General features: G+C 38.0%; 2 protein-coding genes across 2 annotated transcripts in view; both read left to right on the top strand.

Moving 5' to 3' along the window:
- Positions 1 to 2,293, top strand: part of LOC107744022 (clarin-1-like) — an 8,968-nt gene extending 6,675 nt beyond the window's left edge. Inside the window, exon 3 of the mRNA XM_016557481.1 lies at positions 1,897 to 2,293. Coding sequence (XP_016412967.1) covers positions 1,897 to 2,162 — 266 coding nt within the window. The 3' untranslated portion in view covers positions 2,163 to 2,293. The remainder of the gene's footprint in view (positions 1 to 1,896) is intronic.
- A 2,801-nt stretch (positions 2,294 to 5,094) lies between these two features.
- LOC107744023 (protein FAM188B2-like) overlaps positions 5,095 to 16,868 on the top strand; it is a 20,765-nt gene continuing 8,991 nt past the window's right edge. The window contains exons 1-7 of the mRNA XM_016557482.1: positions 5,095 to 5,159; positions 6,550 to 6,644; positions 6,721 to 6,748; positions 8,083 to 8,259; positions 9,090 to 9,209; positions 16,216 to 16,310; positions 16,673 to 16,838. Coding sequence (XP_016412968.1) covers positions 5,148 to 5,159; positions 6,550 to 6,644; positions 6,721 to 6,748; positions 8,083 to 8,259; positions 9,090 to 9,209; positions 16,216 to 16,310; positions 16,673 to 16,838 — 693 coding nt within the window. The 5' untranslated portion in view covers positions 5,095 to 5,147. The remainder of the gene's footprint in view (positions 5,160 to 6,549; positions 6,645 to 6,720; positions 6,749 to 8,082; positions 8,260 to 9,089; positions 9,210 to 16,215; positions 16,311 to 16,672; positions 16,839 to 16,868) is intronic.

Below are 16,868 nucleotides of genomic sequence, written 5' to 3'. Positions count from 1 at the left end.
TAGAAAGTGCTCTATGAATAAAACTCCAAAAAAAAAAAAAAATAGATGTGCTGTGAAGGTAAATTACACAAAGTCATTTCTTTTCATATCTGTCATATTATTTAAGTTCCTCCTTCGTCTAAAACGCAGTGTATTGTATAACACAAAAGTTATGACTGTATGTTCACATAAACTGGTAGTGGTCTGCACTTCACTACAATACATTCTTCCTGCGCTGCAGTGTGTTGCGCAGCTTTGCCACACAGATTTTGATAGTTAGCTATAATAGATCAGGCGGTGTGCCAAAGGACCAAAGGCTCTGCCTCGGTACAGTTTGTGTCAAGCCATTCATTAATCTGGCTGTCTGATGAAGAGAAATGTCAAATATGAATAAATTAAAAGGATATTTCAACTGAAAAAAAAAATCATAATTTACTCACCTTGTGTTTTGCAAACCTGATTTGTTTACCTCCATGGAGCATAATAGGAGATGTTCGGTCAAATATCTTGGCTGCTCTCTTCCATACAATGAAAGCGGATGATGATTTCTTTTTTAAAGCTCCAAAAAGGCAATAATATACCATAAAGGTGTGGTAACTTTATCAAAACTGACAGAAGTCACTTTCAATCCAAGCAGCTTTTCTTTGGTCAGCTTGAAGCCGTGGTGAAACCTGCATGGGGAAATCCTTCACTTTCATGCAAGAAAAGTTCCTGATCGCATGAATTCCTCTTGAAATGAATAGATCTCGCTCACAAAAATTCACCAAACAGCGGTACATGTGACCGCACCTTAAAGGGGTCATTTGTTTGTCGTTTCTCTGATCACAAATGCAGACATGGTTTTATGTTTACACGGCGCGATGCAACGCAACGCGTAAAAAGACAGTATAAATCATTATAATCCATAATTATATCCCCACTGGATGCATCAATTACCTCGTTTATAATGGGTTTTAATGTTTTTGTCTCGTCGCTCCAGCCGGACACGGCATCACAGTATGGTGAGGGACGTAACATTTCCGTCACACGCTTGAGGTATTCGGCCAATCACAATGCACTGGATAGCTGGCCAATCACAGCACACCTCGCTTTTCAGACCGATGAGCTTTGTAAAAATCGACGCGTTTCAGAAAGGCGGGGCATAGAGGAGAAACAATAATGTACAGTATGTGGAAAATAATGTGTTTTTTTAACCTTAAACCGCATAAACACATTTCATTACACCAAATACACAACATAATGTTCTTTTTAGCAGCATCATATGACCCCTTTAATAGCAGTCTGTAAGTCTTATGAAGTCATACATTAGCTTTTGATGAGGAAAAGTTTGTCATAAGTAATTATATAATGTCCACGGCAGCTCTCAAATCTTGTGTTCACATGTATTCAAGACTTTGAAAATGCTTCTGTGTGTCATGGTGACGAATGAAATTTGACAGCTACACCAAAGGGCAAGACTTTCAGTGAGTAATGACTTTTGTACTATTGCTCAATGTCCTTTTTATGGTACTTTTTGCCCTTTTGGAGACTGACAGTGTAAATAACAATCCACTAGCATTGTATAAAAAAAGGCAGACAGATTTTTATTAAGGGGTGTATTTGAAGGCCCTAAAAATGCTAAATGGTTTTAAAGTGTCGCTTATACTTGCCACGTTAAAATGCACTTAGAGATAAACGAAGTTCCTTTATAGTGAAGGGATGTGGTAAAAACCTAAGTGTCAAGAATACAGCTAAACTCAAACAATGGTTGCTCTGAGGCTTTTCTTATTTAAAGGGATAGTTCAACCAAAAATTTGGTCTGCTTTGCATCATTACAAACCTGTATGAACTTCTTTCTTCTGTGAGTCAATAAGTCATTAATTTCATTTTTTCCCCTTAAGAACCGTTTTTATTTATTATGCTTTTATTTCCCGCCAGGTTTCTGTGCCTGCATGATCCTCATCCTGTTCTCCTCGGAGGTCAAACTGCACCACCTGACCGAGATCATTTTCAAATTCAACGAGGCCAGTTTCGTCTACAAGACGCAAAACGAGAGGTACGACAGATCCTTCTGGCTCGTCTTCCTCACCTTCCTCATGCACGGCCTCAACATCTTGCTCATCCGCCTGGCCGGGATCCAGGTCCCCTTTCAGGAGGCCAAAGAGTCTGATGCGAGCACAGGTGCGGCGGATCTCATGTACTGACCAGCTCTTTTGTTCTACTTCCTCCCCTGCACACGACATCCTACCACAGCGGCTAGCACTTCTCAGTAGGAGTCTTCCGACGAGCTGCATCCGTTCTGTTTACAGCTGAACACATCTGAGGCTCTTAAGCTATTGAGACCATGTGTGGTGAGGAACTTGGAGATGCCCGTGTGTTTGGAGAGAAAGGTTCTTATCTCGCAGCGGGGAGGCGGGAGTGAGGCTGATGGAGCATTCATTCTGTCAACAATTAACGCTCACCATTTCAAACGGCTGATGAAAACACCCTGTAGTTTCCAGTCTGGCTGGGGACATGACAGTTTCCTTTGGTTGTGGATCTTTTATAATCCAGTTGTGGCACAAAGGGCAATTCTACAGTGACCCCAGAAAGTTTGGACACTTAAGCCACACTTAAATATGTATGAATGTCTTTGCATTAGATAACAAAATGTCAAGCGCCATTTGTTTTAAAAACAGTACAGGCACACTTTTCAAACAGAACATTGCACAAAAGGAAGTTTGTTGGACTTCATACATCTACTAAAAATCATCAGGCGATTAAAAGTGTTAGCAAAAATGGCTAAAACCATAAAAAAATGTCTTTAAATTACTTAAAATGAAATAAATATTAACTTAAATTAAATAAAAAAACAAAACTTATTTTTTGTCAGCTAGTTGCTAAGACAACATTTCTCGTTTTAATTTAGTTTGTAGTAAAATAACCAAAATTAGAAAAACTAAAACTATAACATGTTAAAATGAGAATAATAATAATAATGACAAAAACACAACAAAATGACCAAAACTTTAAAATGAAAATGAAAATAAATAAATAAATAATAATAATAAATAATAATAAATTCAAAATATTAACAAAAATATATAATAGTATATCACTGATACACTGGTTTATTATTTTGTTTTCTAATGCAATTGCATTAATCCATTTGATGTTTTCTTGACTTTTTAGGGCCACTGTATAGTAATATTCCAATTTCTGGTTTTATATAAGCCTACATATCATTTAAATAAATAACAAATATGTTGTTGTATCTCATTTCATCATTCAGGCATATGCATCCAACTATAACCATGGCTTTAGAATATCAGACAAATGTAACAATTGCTATTGATTTATCACTTATTGGATGATCAATATGGATTTAATGTTTTCCATGTTTAACTAATATTTTAGAATCTTATTGTATTTGCATCTTTTTCATAAATCCTTCTTATTGTCTTCTTTGTGTTTATACACTCATGCTGTGCCAATGTGCCACATTATTCATAATATAAAAATGGCATTTAATAAACCAGTTTTTGGTATGTAAACACTAAAATATTCTTAAATGGAATTTTCAACTTGAGAATTTTCAAACTTAAATATAAGAATAGATAATAATTCCATTAAAAGTAATAAAAACGCTTGTACTGTATGTGTAGTTATTTGGCATATACAGTATGCTCATGAATTGTGATTGTTAGGATGTAGAATGAGAGGGGCCAAAAATACAAAATATATATACAAAAATACACAATTATGTATTACACATGCTGTATCAATTCTGACACCCTATTTTTCATCATAGTTTATGGGAGTGCGGCTTTTCTGGTCACTATGAATTCTGTGCCTTTACTCAAAATAAAATGATATGTACTATTCTAGTTTCGGTTTCTTCATAATGCATTGCTTTGTATATGTACTGTATGAACAGACTAAAATGACAGCATAGTACAAAGTCTGTACAGTTTATGGACAGAATGTATTTGGGAGGTTTCAAGCATCCAGGAACAATGGCCTGAAAGGAGAGAAAAGCGGCTCTCATCACTCCAGACATAATGAAAGAGCACTGCTTTGTTAGCACAGAATTCAGACCAACAGAAAAGAAACCAAGTACTCCACCTGCTACCCGGAAACTGTCAAATGAAAGGAGGTTCTCAGCCATGTGTCTGTCTGCCTCTTGAATATAAAGTCTGTCACATATGTCTTGGTGACCTGGTTCACACTGAGGTTTGAACTTTAAACAGAGTTTAAAGGATTCTCACCTGAACCTGCAGCTACGCCGTCTGATACTCATTTCTAAAGAAGAGATAAAGAAGGTATGGCTTTTCTTTTTGTGATTATGCGACAGGTTTAGGTCGATTCCATTTAAAAGTGATTCAGAGTCTGTAAAAATAAATAAATGATACATGAAATCAAATCATTGCTTTAATCTGAATTAAAGCAATGCAGAATAAACAGCTCAACATTCTATTCAAAGTTATTTTGAAAACTGCAATTCAATTGTATTGGCTGAACAGTATAGATTCAGCCATGAATTCGATTTTTTTTTTCTTGCTTGTACTGAATTTCCGAATGATTCTTCTCTTATAACTACATAATTTCTTACAGATATTCCAAGATTTCAGTATTCACAAAAAAAAAAAAAAAAGTCTTTATTTTCTGATTCATTTGCTATTATATTTCGTGGGAAAGCGGAAACAAGACCCCGTAATCTTTTTATACATTTCCCGAGCACAGAACCAAATAGAGCGTACAGTCATATTTGTCTTGATTGTTGGTTAACCAGAAAATGTGTTCATCATATATCAGCATTTGCATGTTGTCTTTTTGATAACATTTGATATGCATTTAATCCTCTAAATGCAAAATGCATGTTCCCTTCTGCACTTGTGCTTTTGTTATTGAAATCTGTGACACGGCTTAGAGGTTGTAACCCTTGTCATGTAGAAGATGCTATCGCTGGGGTTCTCATCTCTGGCCCTCGAGATCCACTTTCCTGCAGAGTTTAGCTCCAACCTTGATCAAACTCACCTGCCTCTAACTTTCTAGTGATCCTGAAGACCTTGACTAGCTTGTTCAGGTGTGTTTGATTGGGGTTGGAGCTAAACCCTGCAGGAAAATGGACCTCGAGGGCCAGAGTTGAGAAACCCCTGCACTATATCATCAACAATGCATCAGTAGATGGCACTGTAACCAAAGAGCAAATGGATGATTTGGTAAAGACTAAGCTTTGTGAATTTCTACATTTTATACACTTGCTCTGTATATAAATTTTTTTGGTAAAGCAGGAGGAAAAATCTTAAAATCTTTTTTTTTTCTTTAAAGAGTGGTTTATTGAACAAATTGTGGCTCTGTCTTTACGTAAATTAAATTATAATCAAACATTTCTTAAGGATAAAAGTTATATCTCTGTTAATGCCTTTATAGGGAATGCTATTACTTGCGCATCACTATAATTTTAAAGGTTACAATTAATAACAGAGCTTGAACTATTAAATTAAACTGCTAATGTTTGAATTATTTTGTAATTTAATATAAAAAGAAGTTATTTATGTCAAAAATGTTTTCTTCTTATAATACTTGAAAAATTAGTATTATATGCTATTAGTAAATAAACCTTGTATATCTTAGAGCTACAGTTTTAGTTCATATACATTTCACTAATAAATCCATTGTAAAGCAGTCAACATCAATCACTAACCAACCAACAAACAAACAAACAAACAAACAAACAAACAAACTAAACTCCTCTCCACTTATGCCAAACTTTTGGTTGCAGTAGTACAGTTGTTTAGGGAAGACATTAGGTTATTCATTGAGAATAGCATGTGAGAGAGATGATAAAATGTTTGGGTCTTATTAAAAAAAAAAAAGAAAGTTTTTCATGAAAGCAGAGCTCAATGACCATTCACACATTAAATAATGATGTTAATTAAAAATGCTATTATGTTGATTTATCAATTGTACTATGACCTGAATAACCTTTCATTATAGGCCATAACAAGATAATCTGAAACAACCATACAATTCTGCACTAATGCAGAGAGGGATTCTTAGGAATGATTCATATATTCACTGTGACTCATTATCTGCTTGTTTTAGAATGGTACTGTACAGAAAAATAGGATGTCGAATCATTTTATTTCGTTCATTTACGCACAACCTTGTCTCTAAATAGCCCTACCACAACTTGCTTAATTCACAAAATAATGTTTAAAACTACTACTTTTAAATTTCCTGACCATAAATGTAGCTACATTATGATTCCATTCATGTGTAAGGCGCTCACGCAGGACGCATTATCGCGTTCAAAAGCAGCTGGACTGAGCGCAAAGTAACGAACTCAACAGAGCCCAGGTGTTTTATAGACTCATGTATTTTTGTACGACTTGTATTCCCCTATTGCTATTTAAAAAAAAAAAAAACACGATGCTAAAAGAAAAACGCCAGAATGCGTCCTGTCTGCACGCAACCTAAGCAACAAAGCGCTTGTGTCACTCATCTATTCTTTTGTTTTGTGTCCCCGGGGAGCTGTACTGTCCTACACGAGGCAGGAAAGCTGGGACTCCAACTAAACGCTGGTGTGATGTTTCCTGTCACCTGCAGATGGACGCTGATGTGGAGGCGAGCAGTGAACTAGATGAAATCCTCCAGCAGATCGTGGAATTGGATAAATGGAGAGAGATATTTAACTCCCGCGGGTACGCGTGCGCACTGCTGTCTGCTTCTGCTGCCCAGCTAGCCTTGATGTTTACTTCACCTGTTTTTACCTTACAGGTTGGAATTACCACAGGACTATCTTGAAGTAAGTCTTAATCGGCTTTATTTGTATTGTTTTTATTTGGATTGCTTAATGTTTTCTATTTCTAATTTAGACATCTACACGGGATGCTTCACAAGCGAAGTGTTTTCTAGAGAAAGCAAAACGGTTGCTAGAGTAGTTCAGCTCAAAACGACAAAATTGTATTATTTTATGCACCCTCACGTCGTTCCAAACGGTTATGATTTTTGATTGTCCTTCTTATATATAGTATTATTATTATTATTATTATTTTTTTTTTTTTAATGAGTGTACGATATATTAGTTTGTTAATGTTTTTTTTTTTGTATTTCATATTTTGCATTTTTAGGGGAATTTTATAGTATTTTATGGTCTATTGTTTAAAGAAGACACTTGGCAGATTATTGTTGAAGTGAAAAAAAATGTATACAATTTTAAGTATATTATTATGAAAAATGAAATTTTTTTAAATGTTATATGAAATATCTATTTTCCAAAACATGGTTTAATCTAAAACTGTGTGAAAATCAAAAACACAATACAAAAACAACATGTGTTCCAAATTTGAGGTTGATATCTTAAAAATTAGCTTGAATGTGCAGTGAACATTTCCACTAGATCAAATTCACTTCCCATTCATTTCCAGTGCAAGTATGACTATTTGTTTTTCAGACGTGTTTAACCTTTTTGAATCATGTCAATGTTTTTTTTTTGTTTTTGTTTTTTTGCATGTGTTCACATAGCAAGTGCCAAACCCCTTGCCGAGTTTTGTACCTTTTCAATGTAAAAAATTCTAAAAAAGCAAAACGTAAACTCTTTCGGTCAACCGAACAAAACCAGGGGGTTAATTAAAGGTGACTCAAGCCTTAAAATGAAAAAAAAACCTAAATAAAAGTATCATTGATTGATTGATTGATTGATTGATTGCACATAAAATAAAAAAGTGATGAAAAGTGACAGTAAAGTAATTAATAATTTTTTTAAAACAGATTTTAAATGTAACGTTTTAAAGTACAGTAAAACAGAAAAGAGTTCTTTTGAATTTAACTTTGTTTTACAATATTAACTATATTGTTTACTGTTTTAACTATATTGTTGTCAAATGAATGTAGTCTTGGTGAGCATTAGAGACTTCTTTTATAAGCATTAACATTTCTTAGTTATTCAAAATTTCTGACCGGTAGTTTGTTGATTGGAGAGAGAGAAAAAAAACAAAAAACTAAGGTCCCATATGCAATGTTTTGTCAGGCAGCCTAAAAAAATATGTTTCGCGATTATTTAATAAGTAATTTTAAGAGTAAGACAAGGTAGAAGGTATACTGTAACAACTGCACATATTCACTTTATCACTTGCATAGAGACCGAGTGAGAAGATCAAATCTGAAGAGGACAGTGACGACTCTTCTAGGCCGGCCACCTCGGCCCATCACGTCAGTGCACAGAACGAGCAGTTCACAGCGCCCTACTCCATTCCTCGAACCCTCACAGTGTCTCCGAGTCTGGGTGGGCAACCGCTGTCACCAGAGCTGGCGGTGGTGAGTCGTGGAACATGACCCTGTCACTTGACCCTCTGCTCTCTTGCCTCCCATGTGTCTCATAACAGACTTGCGCTGTGTGTCTATATGTGTGTCCCGAAGACAAAAGACAGGATATTGACTCATCATTTATTTATTAGGACTTTAAGCATTAGATCAAGTTAGTCTCATATAGTCATAACTACTGCTAATTCCATGGAAGCACCACTCGTATTTTCTTTCAAAACAATTGTTAAATATGTTTAAAAAAAAATATAAACCTTAATTTCAATGATATTAGCTAGAACTTGGGTGATTTTTATCGTAAATTAATAACTTCATTTTTCCATTACTTGATTTATATACTTATATGTGAGCCTGGAGCACAAAAGCAGTCTTAAGTCGCTGGGGAATATTTGTAGCAATAGCCAAAAATACATTGTATGGGACAAAATTATCGATTTTTCTTTTATGCCAAAAATCATTAGGATATTAAGTAAAGATCATGTTCCATGAAGATATTTTGTAAATTTCCTATCGTAAAAATATCAAAAATGTATTCTCATTAGTAATATGCATTGCTAAGAACTTCATTTGGACAACTTTAAAGGCAATTTTCTCAATATTTAGATTTTTTTGCACCCTCAGATTCCAGATTTTCAAATAGTTGTATCTCGACCAAATATTGTCCTATCCTAACAAACCATACATCAATGGAAAGCTTATTTATTCATAAATCTCAATTTCAGATTGACCCTTATGACTGATTTTGTGGTCCAGGTCACATATATACTTGATTTATTATTATTAGTATTATTTTGACATTTCATTTAGCTTTGTCTCTCATACAGAGTTTAAGAAATATTTTGTTTGGGAACTCCTTCCATATATTCAACTATGAGTGGAAGAAATCATTCTTCAAGTTTCGGGAGCCTTTCTCTGACATGGCATATGCTCTGGAGACTGAGAGGGTGGTGAGTATGATGAGAGAATTTCTCATAACTGTCATTATAAGTCATTGCTTATTGTCGTAGTTTTGGGTATAAACCCTTGAAACTGATATGATATTGTAACATTTCTTTAAAACATTTGAGTTTGAAAATTCACATTCACATAAATTACTTAATGAAGAGACAAATGTGCACCTTTCTCTTTGATGCATAAGTGAAGGGAATGTGTATATCTAAACAAATGTAAAACAAACACAAAACATCTATGGTTAAAGGAATGTTTGGTGATAAATATGCACTAATATACTGAAAGAAACGGACAGAGGCAAGGATCTAAGTGTAGGTTGTTTAATGAAGAAAACTGAGGCAAACCATAAACCAAAACATGGGGAAACAAGCAACAAAACACAAGCAGAAACAGCAACCATTACAATCAACAACAGGCAAAGAACAAGGGAAACACAAGGGCTATATATACAGAGCAGAAGCAATGAACTAATTAGTAATCATAGGAACTAACAAGGAGATGGGTGTGGTTCAATGAGTGTCCATAGCAACAAACAAGGAGAACAGAGCAACAATGAAGACACAGACACAGGAAAACACATGGGATTGTGGCACATGCCATGAGGAGGGACAAAAATAGGTGTTGCCACAAATTAAGAACTCATTCCCATGACTTGTTAACTTGTTCAAGTTTATTAAAAAAAAGTAAAATTGTGGCCACATTGTACTATTTTTTTCCCCTTTATTTTAATTTATTTAAATCATAGCCAATTGTGGCATGTACAGTGCTCCATACTATTATACATTAAATTATAATAACTTTAATAACATTCATTTTATATAAAAAAAAAAAGATTACAAAAATCATCTTTGAAATTAATTACACAACTGGTATTATTTGTTTGAGCTTCATCATAGAAACTATGGTGGTTGTGACCTTTTAACTGCTAACAAAGAACATAGGCTAGGAAGGACTGACAACAAAATAAAAACCACATGATGATTTAGAAATGCGTTTTTTCTGAGTCAGTAAACTCTATACTTGGTATTATGAAGGTCAGAATCCTTGTCAGATGTGTCATCATTATGCTTGTGCATTCTGGAATTGAAGGCATAGCTCACTCAAAAATGAAAGTTTTGTCATTATTCACTCACCAGTTTCATTTCAGAACCACATGTTATTTCCCATGGAGCATGAAATGACAAACTAGCCCACATTCACATCTTGAATTTAAAACTGGTACATCGTAATAACTTTTTTGGGTGAATTACCTTAAAATGAGTCAATCTGATTTGTTATTGTATTCTTATTTGACGCTTAAACAGATTTAACAGTTCTTAAAATAGCTGCTGTAAGTGGAACTGGAAAAATACTTACTAAAAATACTAGTAAAGCCCAAACTGGAGACAGTTGACCTTATGTGTGATCACGTTAACAAAGTTACTTCCCCTTTGCCAGAACTGCAAGTTAAATAAGTGAAGAAGGATTTTGTTACAAGCTTTAGTAGATCACTTCTCGTACGTCTTTTTCATGGAGAAGCCATGACTTCAGATTGATTAGCCCGACACTATTGTTTGAACTTTGCATCACTACCCGCCACCTCATTATTTCATAATGAGCTTGAAATGTTGGCCGTTTTCTTAACCACAGATCATTGGCATGCTTAAACTAAGGCAGCTAAGTAAATATGCTTCCTTTTATCCTCAGGTAGTGAAGTGAGGGGCATGTCATTAGCAGATTACACTGGCATTAGGCTACTATAAGAAAGCACAATTATATTAAAGGGGTCATATGATGCGATTTCAATTTTTCCTTTTTTGAATCATCGCTCCGGCCTGACAGGGCATCATCACAATATGGCAAGGGGCGTAACATTTTCGTCACGCGCTTGATGTATTCGGCCAATCATAACGCACTGGATAGCTGGCCAATCACAGCACACCTCGCTTTTTTAGACCGATGAGCTTTGTAAAAATCGATGCGTTTCAGAAAGGTGGGGCATAGAGGAGCAACAATAATGTACAGTATGTGGAAAATAATGTGTTTTTTTAACCTTAAACCGCATAAACACATTTCATTACACCAAATACACAAAATACTGTTCTTTTTAGCAGCATCATATGACCCCTTTAAGAGCACTCAAGAAACTGATTCAAGGTGAACTTTTTCCACCAAATGATTTCCACTCAAATAATAACAACATTTATGTATCTGTCTTGCATGGCTTATGAATAGTTCATAAACTAAACACTCAGTGCTGGATACCATTAAAACAGTTATTTTCACTCATACACTACCAAAAAGTTTGGAGTCGGTAAGATAAAAAAAAAAGTTTTTAAATGACACTTATGCTCACCAAGGCTGGATTTATTTTATCAAAAATATAGTAAAAACAGTAATATTGTGAAATGTTATGTTACAATTTAAAACAACTGTTCTCTAGTCACCTTTACTTATATTGAACTTTATACAATACAGATTGTTTCAAAGCAGATTTACAGTGATAAACAGGAAAATGATTGAGTGATTCAAAAAATTTAATTCTGCTTTAAAGCAGCTCTAGAAAGTCAATAGTAAATAATCATTATTCAGTTTGGTTCAATAATTTGGTTCCCTATCTGTCACTCAATGTCAATGTAGTGACACCAGGGGTCACATTTGGGAGCCCCAAACACCTCTGATACTTCAGAAAGGGCCAATGAGATTTGGCAAGTGGAATTTGCATGTCACTCCCTTGGACATAGAGTCTGAAAAGAGATGGCTTGCTCCACTCATTCAAATTTGTTTTTTGGAGCCAAGAAGACGTGTATGTGATTCTCTCTATTCACCTCTGCCTAGAAACTTTGTTGAATTCCTGTATGGCACAGTTCCCCTGGGTGCTTCAATGAGCTACTAAAAGAGAGATTTCCATAAGAGAACAACAAGAGAGTTTCTCCATAAAAGAGACATTTCCTCTAAGAGCAACACTGTAGAAAACATATTTTTAAAGATGTAATTCCATCAGTGTATTTCTGGATGCAGTTGACACCTCGCTCCATCAGATGGCCACGATCGCTGCATCAGTTTTTGGGACCGGGCCCATGCTGAAGCAGCTCTGAGTGGATCCCTCCACCCTGTCCCAAGTATTCATGGTTAGACGATTGATTTGGATTGGTGGTCTCTGAATTTTGCTTACAGCTGCAGTCAGCTCCAGTACCTTTCTTCCCAGAGGTGCAAGAGCAGTTCTGTGCCCACAAAATGCTTTCACCTAGAGGAACTGTCCAAGACTCCCATCCAAAGCCTGTAAATTCATGTCATCCATGATGGCAAGAGCTTACAGAGCTGCCAGACATGCCGCCTCCACCCTGCATGCCATGGCCATCCTGCAGGGCCAGACATTGAGAGAGATGCACAAAGTTAGTCCCGACCCAGTACCCATGCAGGAGCTGCAAGTGACAACTGATCTCGCCCTATGGATGACGAAGGTCACAGCACAGGCACTCAGTCAGGCGATGTCCACCCTGGTGGTTATCCTCAACATTGCAGAGATGAGGGATGCCAAGAAAGAGCCCTTTCTCCCCCCAAACATTGCTGTAGCAGGCAACCCAGGGATGACAGGAGCTGCTCCACTTTCCTTTTCAGGGAAAGTGCAGTTTCTTCATTCACTTGAAAAGAGACATTTCCTCTAAGAGCAACACTGTAGAAAACATATTTTTAAAGATGTAATTCCATCAGTGTATTTCTGGATGCAGTTGACACCTCGCTCCATCAGATGGCCACGATCGCTGCATCAGTTTTTGGGACCGGGCCCATGCTGAAGCAGCTCTGAGTGGATCCCTCCACCCTGTCCCAAGTATTCATGGTTAGACGATTGATTTGGATTGGTGGTCTCTGAATTTTGCTTACAGCTGCAGTCAGCTCCAGTACCTTTCTTCCCAGAGGTGCAAGAGCAGTTCTGTGCCCACAAAATGCTTTCACCTAGAGGAACTGTCCAAGACTCCCATCCAAAGCCTGTAAATTCATGTCATCCATGATGGCAAGAGCTTACAGAGCTGCCAGACATGCCGCCTCCACCCTGCATGCCATGGCCATCCTGCAGGGCCAGACATTGAGAGAGATGCACAAAGTTAGTCCCGACCCAGTACCCATGCAGGAGCTGCAAGTGACAACTGATCTCGCCCTATGGATGACGAAGGTCACAGCACAGTCACTCGGTCAGGCGATGTCCACCCTGGTGGTTATCCTCAACATTGCAGAGATGAGGGATGCCAAGAAAGAGCCCTTTCTCCCCCCAAACATTGCAGTAGCAGGCAACCCAGGGATGACAGGAGCTGCTCCACTTTCCTTTTCAGGGAAAGAGCAGTTTCTTCATTCACTTGGTCACACACACAGACTGATTCCATCGCCTACGTTCGGAGCAAGGTAGGTGTTTCGACACCTTTACAGCCACAGCAATGAGATCAGGATGCAAAGCTTCCCAACGGGGTGGCCCCTGCTCCACCTGGCCTTCCATCTGAGTTCCCCATTTCCTGCAAACCCTGGACACCATCCTGTTTCTCCAGCACTCATCGGTAGCTGAATTATCGTGGTAGCTGAATCATGGTGTGCCCATTTTCAGGTGAGCCCATGTACTTAGGTTAAGTGCTCCATATGTGCTGATTCCCTCTTGGTAATCCCATATGATCTGTTGTTCACTGTCTTCCACTGGGCAAGGCCTCGTAACACAGTTCAGCTAGTTTTGAAATTTAGTATAGGGACCCCTAATGTCACTTAATTGACACAATACCAATATAATATTGGTTACTATTGTGACCTCTGTTCTCTGATGGAGGGAACGAAATGTTGTTCCCTCCTGTCACAACACTGAACAACCCGCTGAAATGCGTTCGGAGCAAGGTAGGTGTTTCGACACCTTTACAGCCACAGCAATGAGATCAGGATGCAAAGCTTCCCAACGGGGTGGCCCCTGCTCCACCTGGCCACAATGCATCCACCACTAGTATGTCAAAAAAAGTTGTTCCCTTGGTGCTCCTCATGTAGAGTTTGGACACATGGTTAACACTTCCAACCCATCATGCTGGCTCATCAGAACAATTCAACCCGAAAGAAAAGATGGTGGGTTGGGGCCAGTATTAGATTTCCAAGTTTTGAATCAGGGCCTGCATAAGCACCTTTTCATGTTGATGCTGATGCAGAAATGCATTTTGACATGCGTCAACATCAAGAATGGTTTGTGGCAATAGACAGCGAAGGGTTATCCCCCTTCACCTTGAAGTTGTACGTGGCTGCTGTAGAGGCACATTATGACACAGTGGATGGTAAGCACATAGGAAAGCACAACCTGGTCAGTAGGTTCCTCAGAAATGTGAGGAGGATAACCCTCTTGGGTCTGAGTTTTTTTTTAAGCCTTGTAGAAGTTTTGACATGCCATGTCATTAGTGCTTTTTCAGTTTCATATAAACATATTAATGACTAAAATCTGTTTTTGGGGGGGGGGAGATTGCAGATTACATCTCTGTTAGCAAGATGTGCTTGGAGTTCAGCCCAAAATACTCTCTGAGACCCCGGCCCGACTATGTGCCTAAAGTTCCCACCACCCCTTTCAGGCATCAGGTGGTGAATGTGTAAGTGCTTCCTTGTGTCAAGGCAGACACAGCCGTGTCCTTGCTGTGTCCAGTGTGCACCCTGCACATTTATTTGGACTGCACAGAGAGTTTCAGATGCTCTGAGCAGTTCTTTGTCTGTTTTGGGGGAAAGTTTGTCTCCAAACAGAGGATTGCCCACTCGATTGTGGATACCATTCTCTTGGTATACCAAGCACAGGACATGCCATGCCACCTGGGAGTGTGAGCTCACTCCACTAGAGGTATTGCAGCCTCTTGGGATCTAGTGAACAGCACCTCTTTGACAGACATCTTCAGAGCAGCAGGCTGGGCTATATCCAATACCTTTGTGAGATTTTACAATCGCCAGGTTAAGCCAGTTTTGTCCCGAATATTACTGGGTATGAACAGGTCAGTTTTGGGCAACTGGCTGACAACTTGCACACAGTGCCTTTCCCCTCTCTGAGGTGATAATGTGCACTTTTTGTCCATCTGAGTTCCCCATTTCCTGCAAACCCTGGACACCATCCTGTTTCTCCAGCACTCATCGGTAGCTGAATTATCGTGGTAGCTGAATCATGGTGTGCCCATTTTCAGGTGAGCCCATGTACTTAGGTTAAGTGCTCCATATGTGCTGATTCCCTCTTTGTAATCCCATATGATCTGTTGTTCACTGTCTTCCACTGGGCAAGGCCTCGTAACACAGTTCAGCTAGTTGTGAAATTTAGTATAGGGACCCCTAGTGTCACTAAATTGACACAATATCAAGTGAGTGACAGATAGGGAATGTCTTGGTTACTATTGTGACCTCTGTTCTCTGATGGAGGGAACGAGATGTTGTTCCCTCCTGTCACAACACTGAACAACCCGCTGAAATTACTGGGACACTGTCTTGGCTCCTCAGCACAAACCTAAATGAGTGGAGCACGGCATCACCTTTTATACCCGTATGTACAATATTGGTGAGCGGCATGCAAAATCTCTGAACGTGTTTGGGGTTCCCAATCGCCCTAATGTCACTCCATCAGAGAACAGAGGTTACAGTAGTAACCAAGACGTTTGGTTCTAGTGTCTTCAGTGTCACTTGATCCTCCAGAAATCATTCTAATATGGTGATTTGTTACTAAAGACGTATTTCTTATTATAAACAATGTTGAAAACAGTTCTGTGTTAGTTCTGCCAAAAATGAACATTCTGTGATTTAAGTCTCTGATTTAATTTAAAGGTCCCTTTAAATACACAAAAGCTGGTACACACTGTTTTAATTATAACTTTTGGATCAATCATATTTATATTTGTTGTGTTTCATCATTAACATGGAAGTCCTGCATTCTAAAATGGCAATTACAGTTAAAGGAAATCATAATGTGGAATTTGTGAGAGAAATGCATGACAAAAGTGAGCCCAAACAGTGTTTTCTCTTTCTCTTCTCTTGCAGGGAGGAGCCTGTGCTATTCAGATGGTGGTTCAGGCTCATATTATTAAATATTTGCTCTTCAACCGGTCAGTAAACTCAGAGTGCACAATGCAAAGGTGATTTTTTTTTTCAAGGTTGTATAATTGTGTGGGATATAACCATGGCAGAGGGGAAGATTTCAGGTTTTCAGTCAGTAATAACTTACATTTCGATCTGTTTCTATCAGAACATTTATGGTTGGGCTAGGAGTGGGGTTAAAGGCTCCAAAATATTGCTATTTCTATAATCTGATCTAAAATTAATAATAATAATAAATAATGATAATATACATATTTTGCAGTTGAAAGCACTTGTGTCATGCAAATTAAAGATTTTTGAGGTTTTGACTGAATCGTCTGAACTGAAATGAGAATGTTGTGATGCTGCACAGTCCACTGTATCACAGCTCCGACAGACTCTTTCTTTCTCTCGTTCTCAGTATGGTGACGGTAGGGGAGAAGGAGCAGAGGAAGGCGCTGGCAGCCGCTCTAACTGACATCTTGTGGACAGCTGGTGAGGAGCAGACAGCCACCGTCTGCTTGGTCACGTCAGAGCGCTGTTTCACCCCCCACATGGACTACAAACTGGACAACTTCACAGAGAGGGTACATGCAGTTTATGAAAACATGCTAACA

The sequence above is a fragment of the Sinocyclocheilus rhinocerous genome, unplaced genomic scaffold (genome assembly GCF_001515625.1).
Source record: "Sinocyclocheilus rhinocerous isolate Xijiao unplaced genomic scaffold, SAMN03320098_v1.1 scaffold407, whole genome shotgun sequence".
NCBI lineage: Eukaryota > Metazoa > Chordata > Actinopteri > Cypriniformes > Cyprinidae > Sinocyclocheilus > Sinocyclocheilus rhinocerous.
The sequence above is the reverse complement of the archived record's forward strand: the minus strand, read 5'-3'. Positions and strand labels throughout refer to the sequence as shown.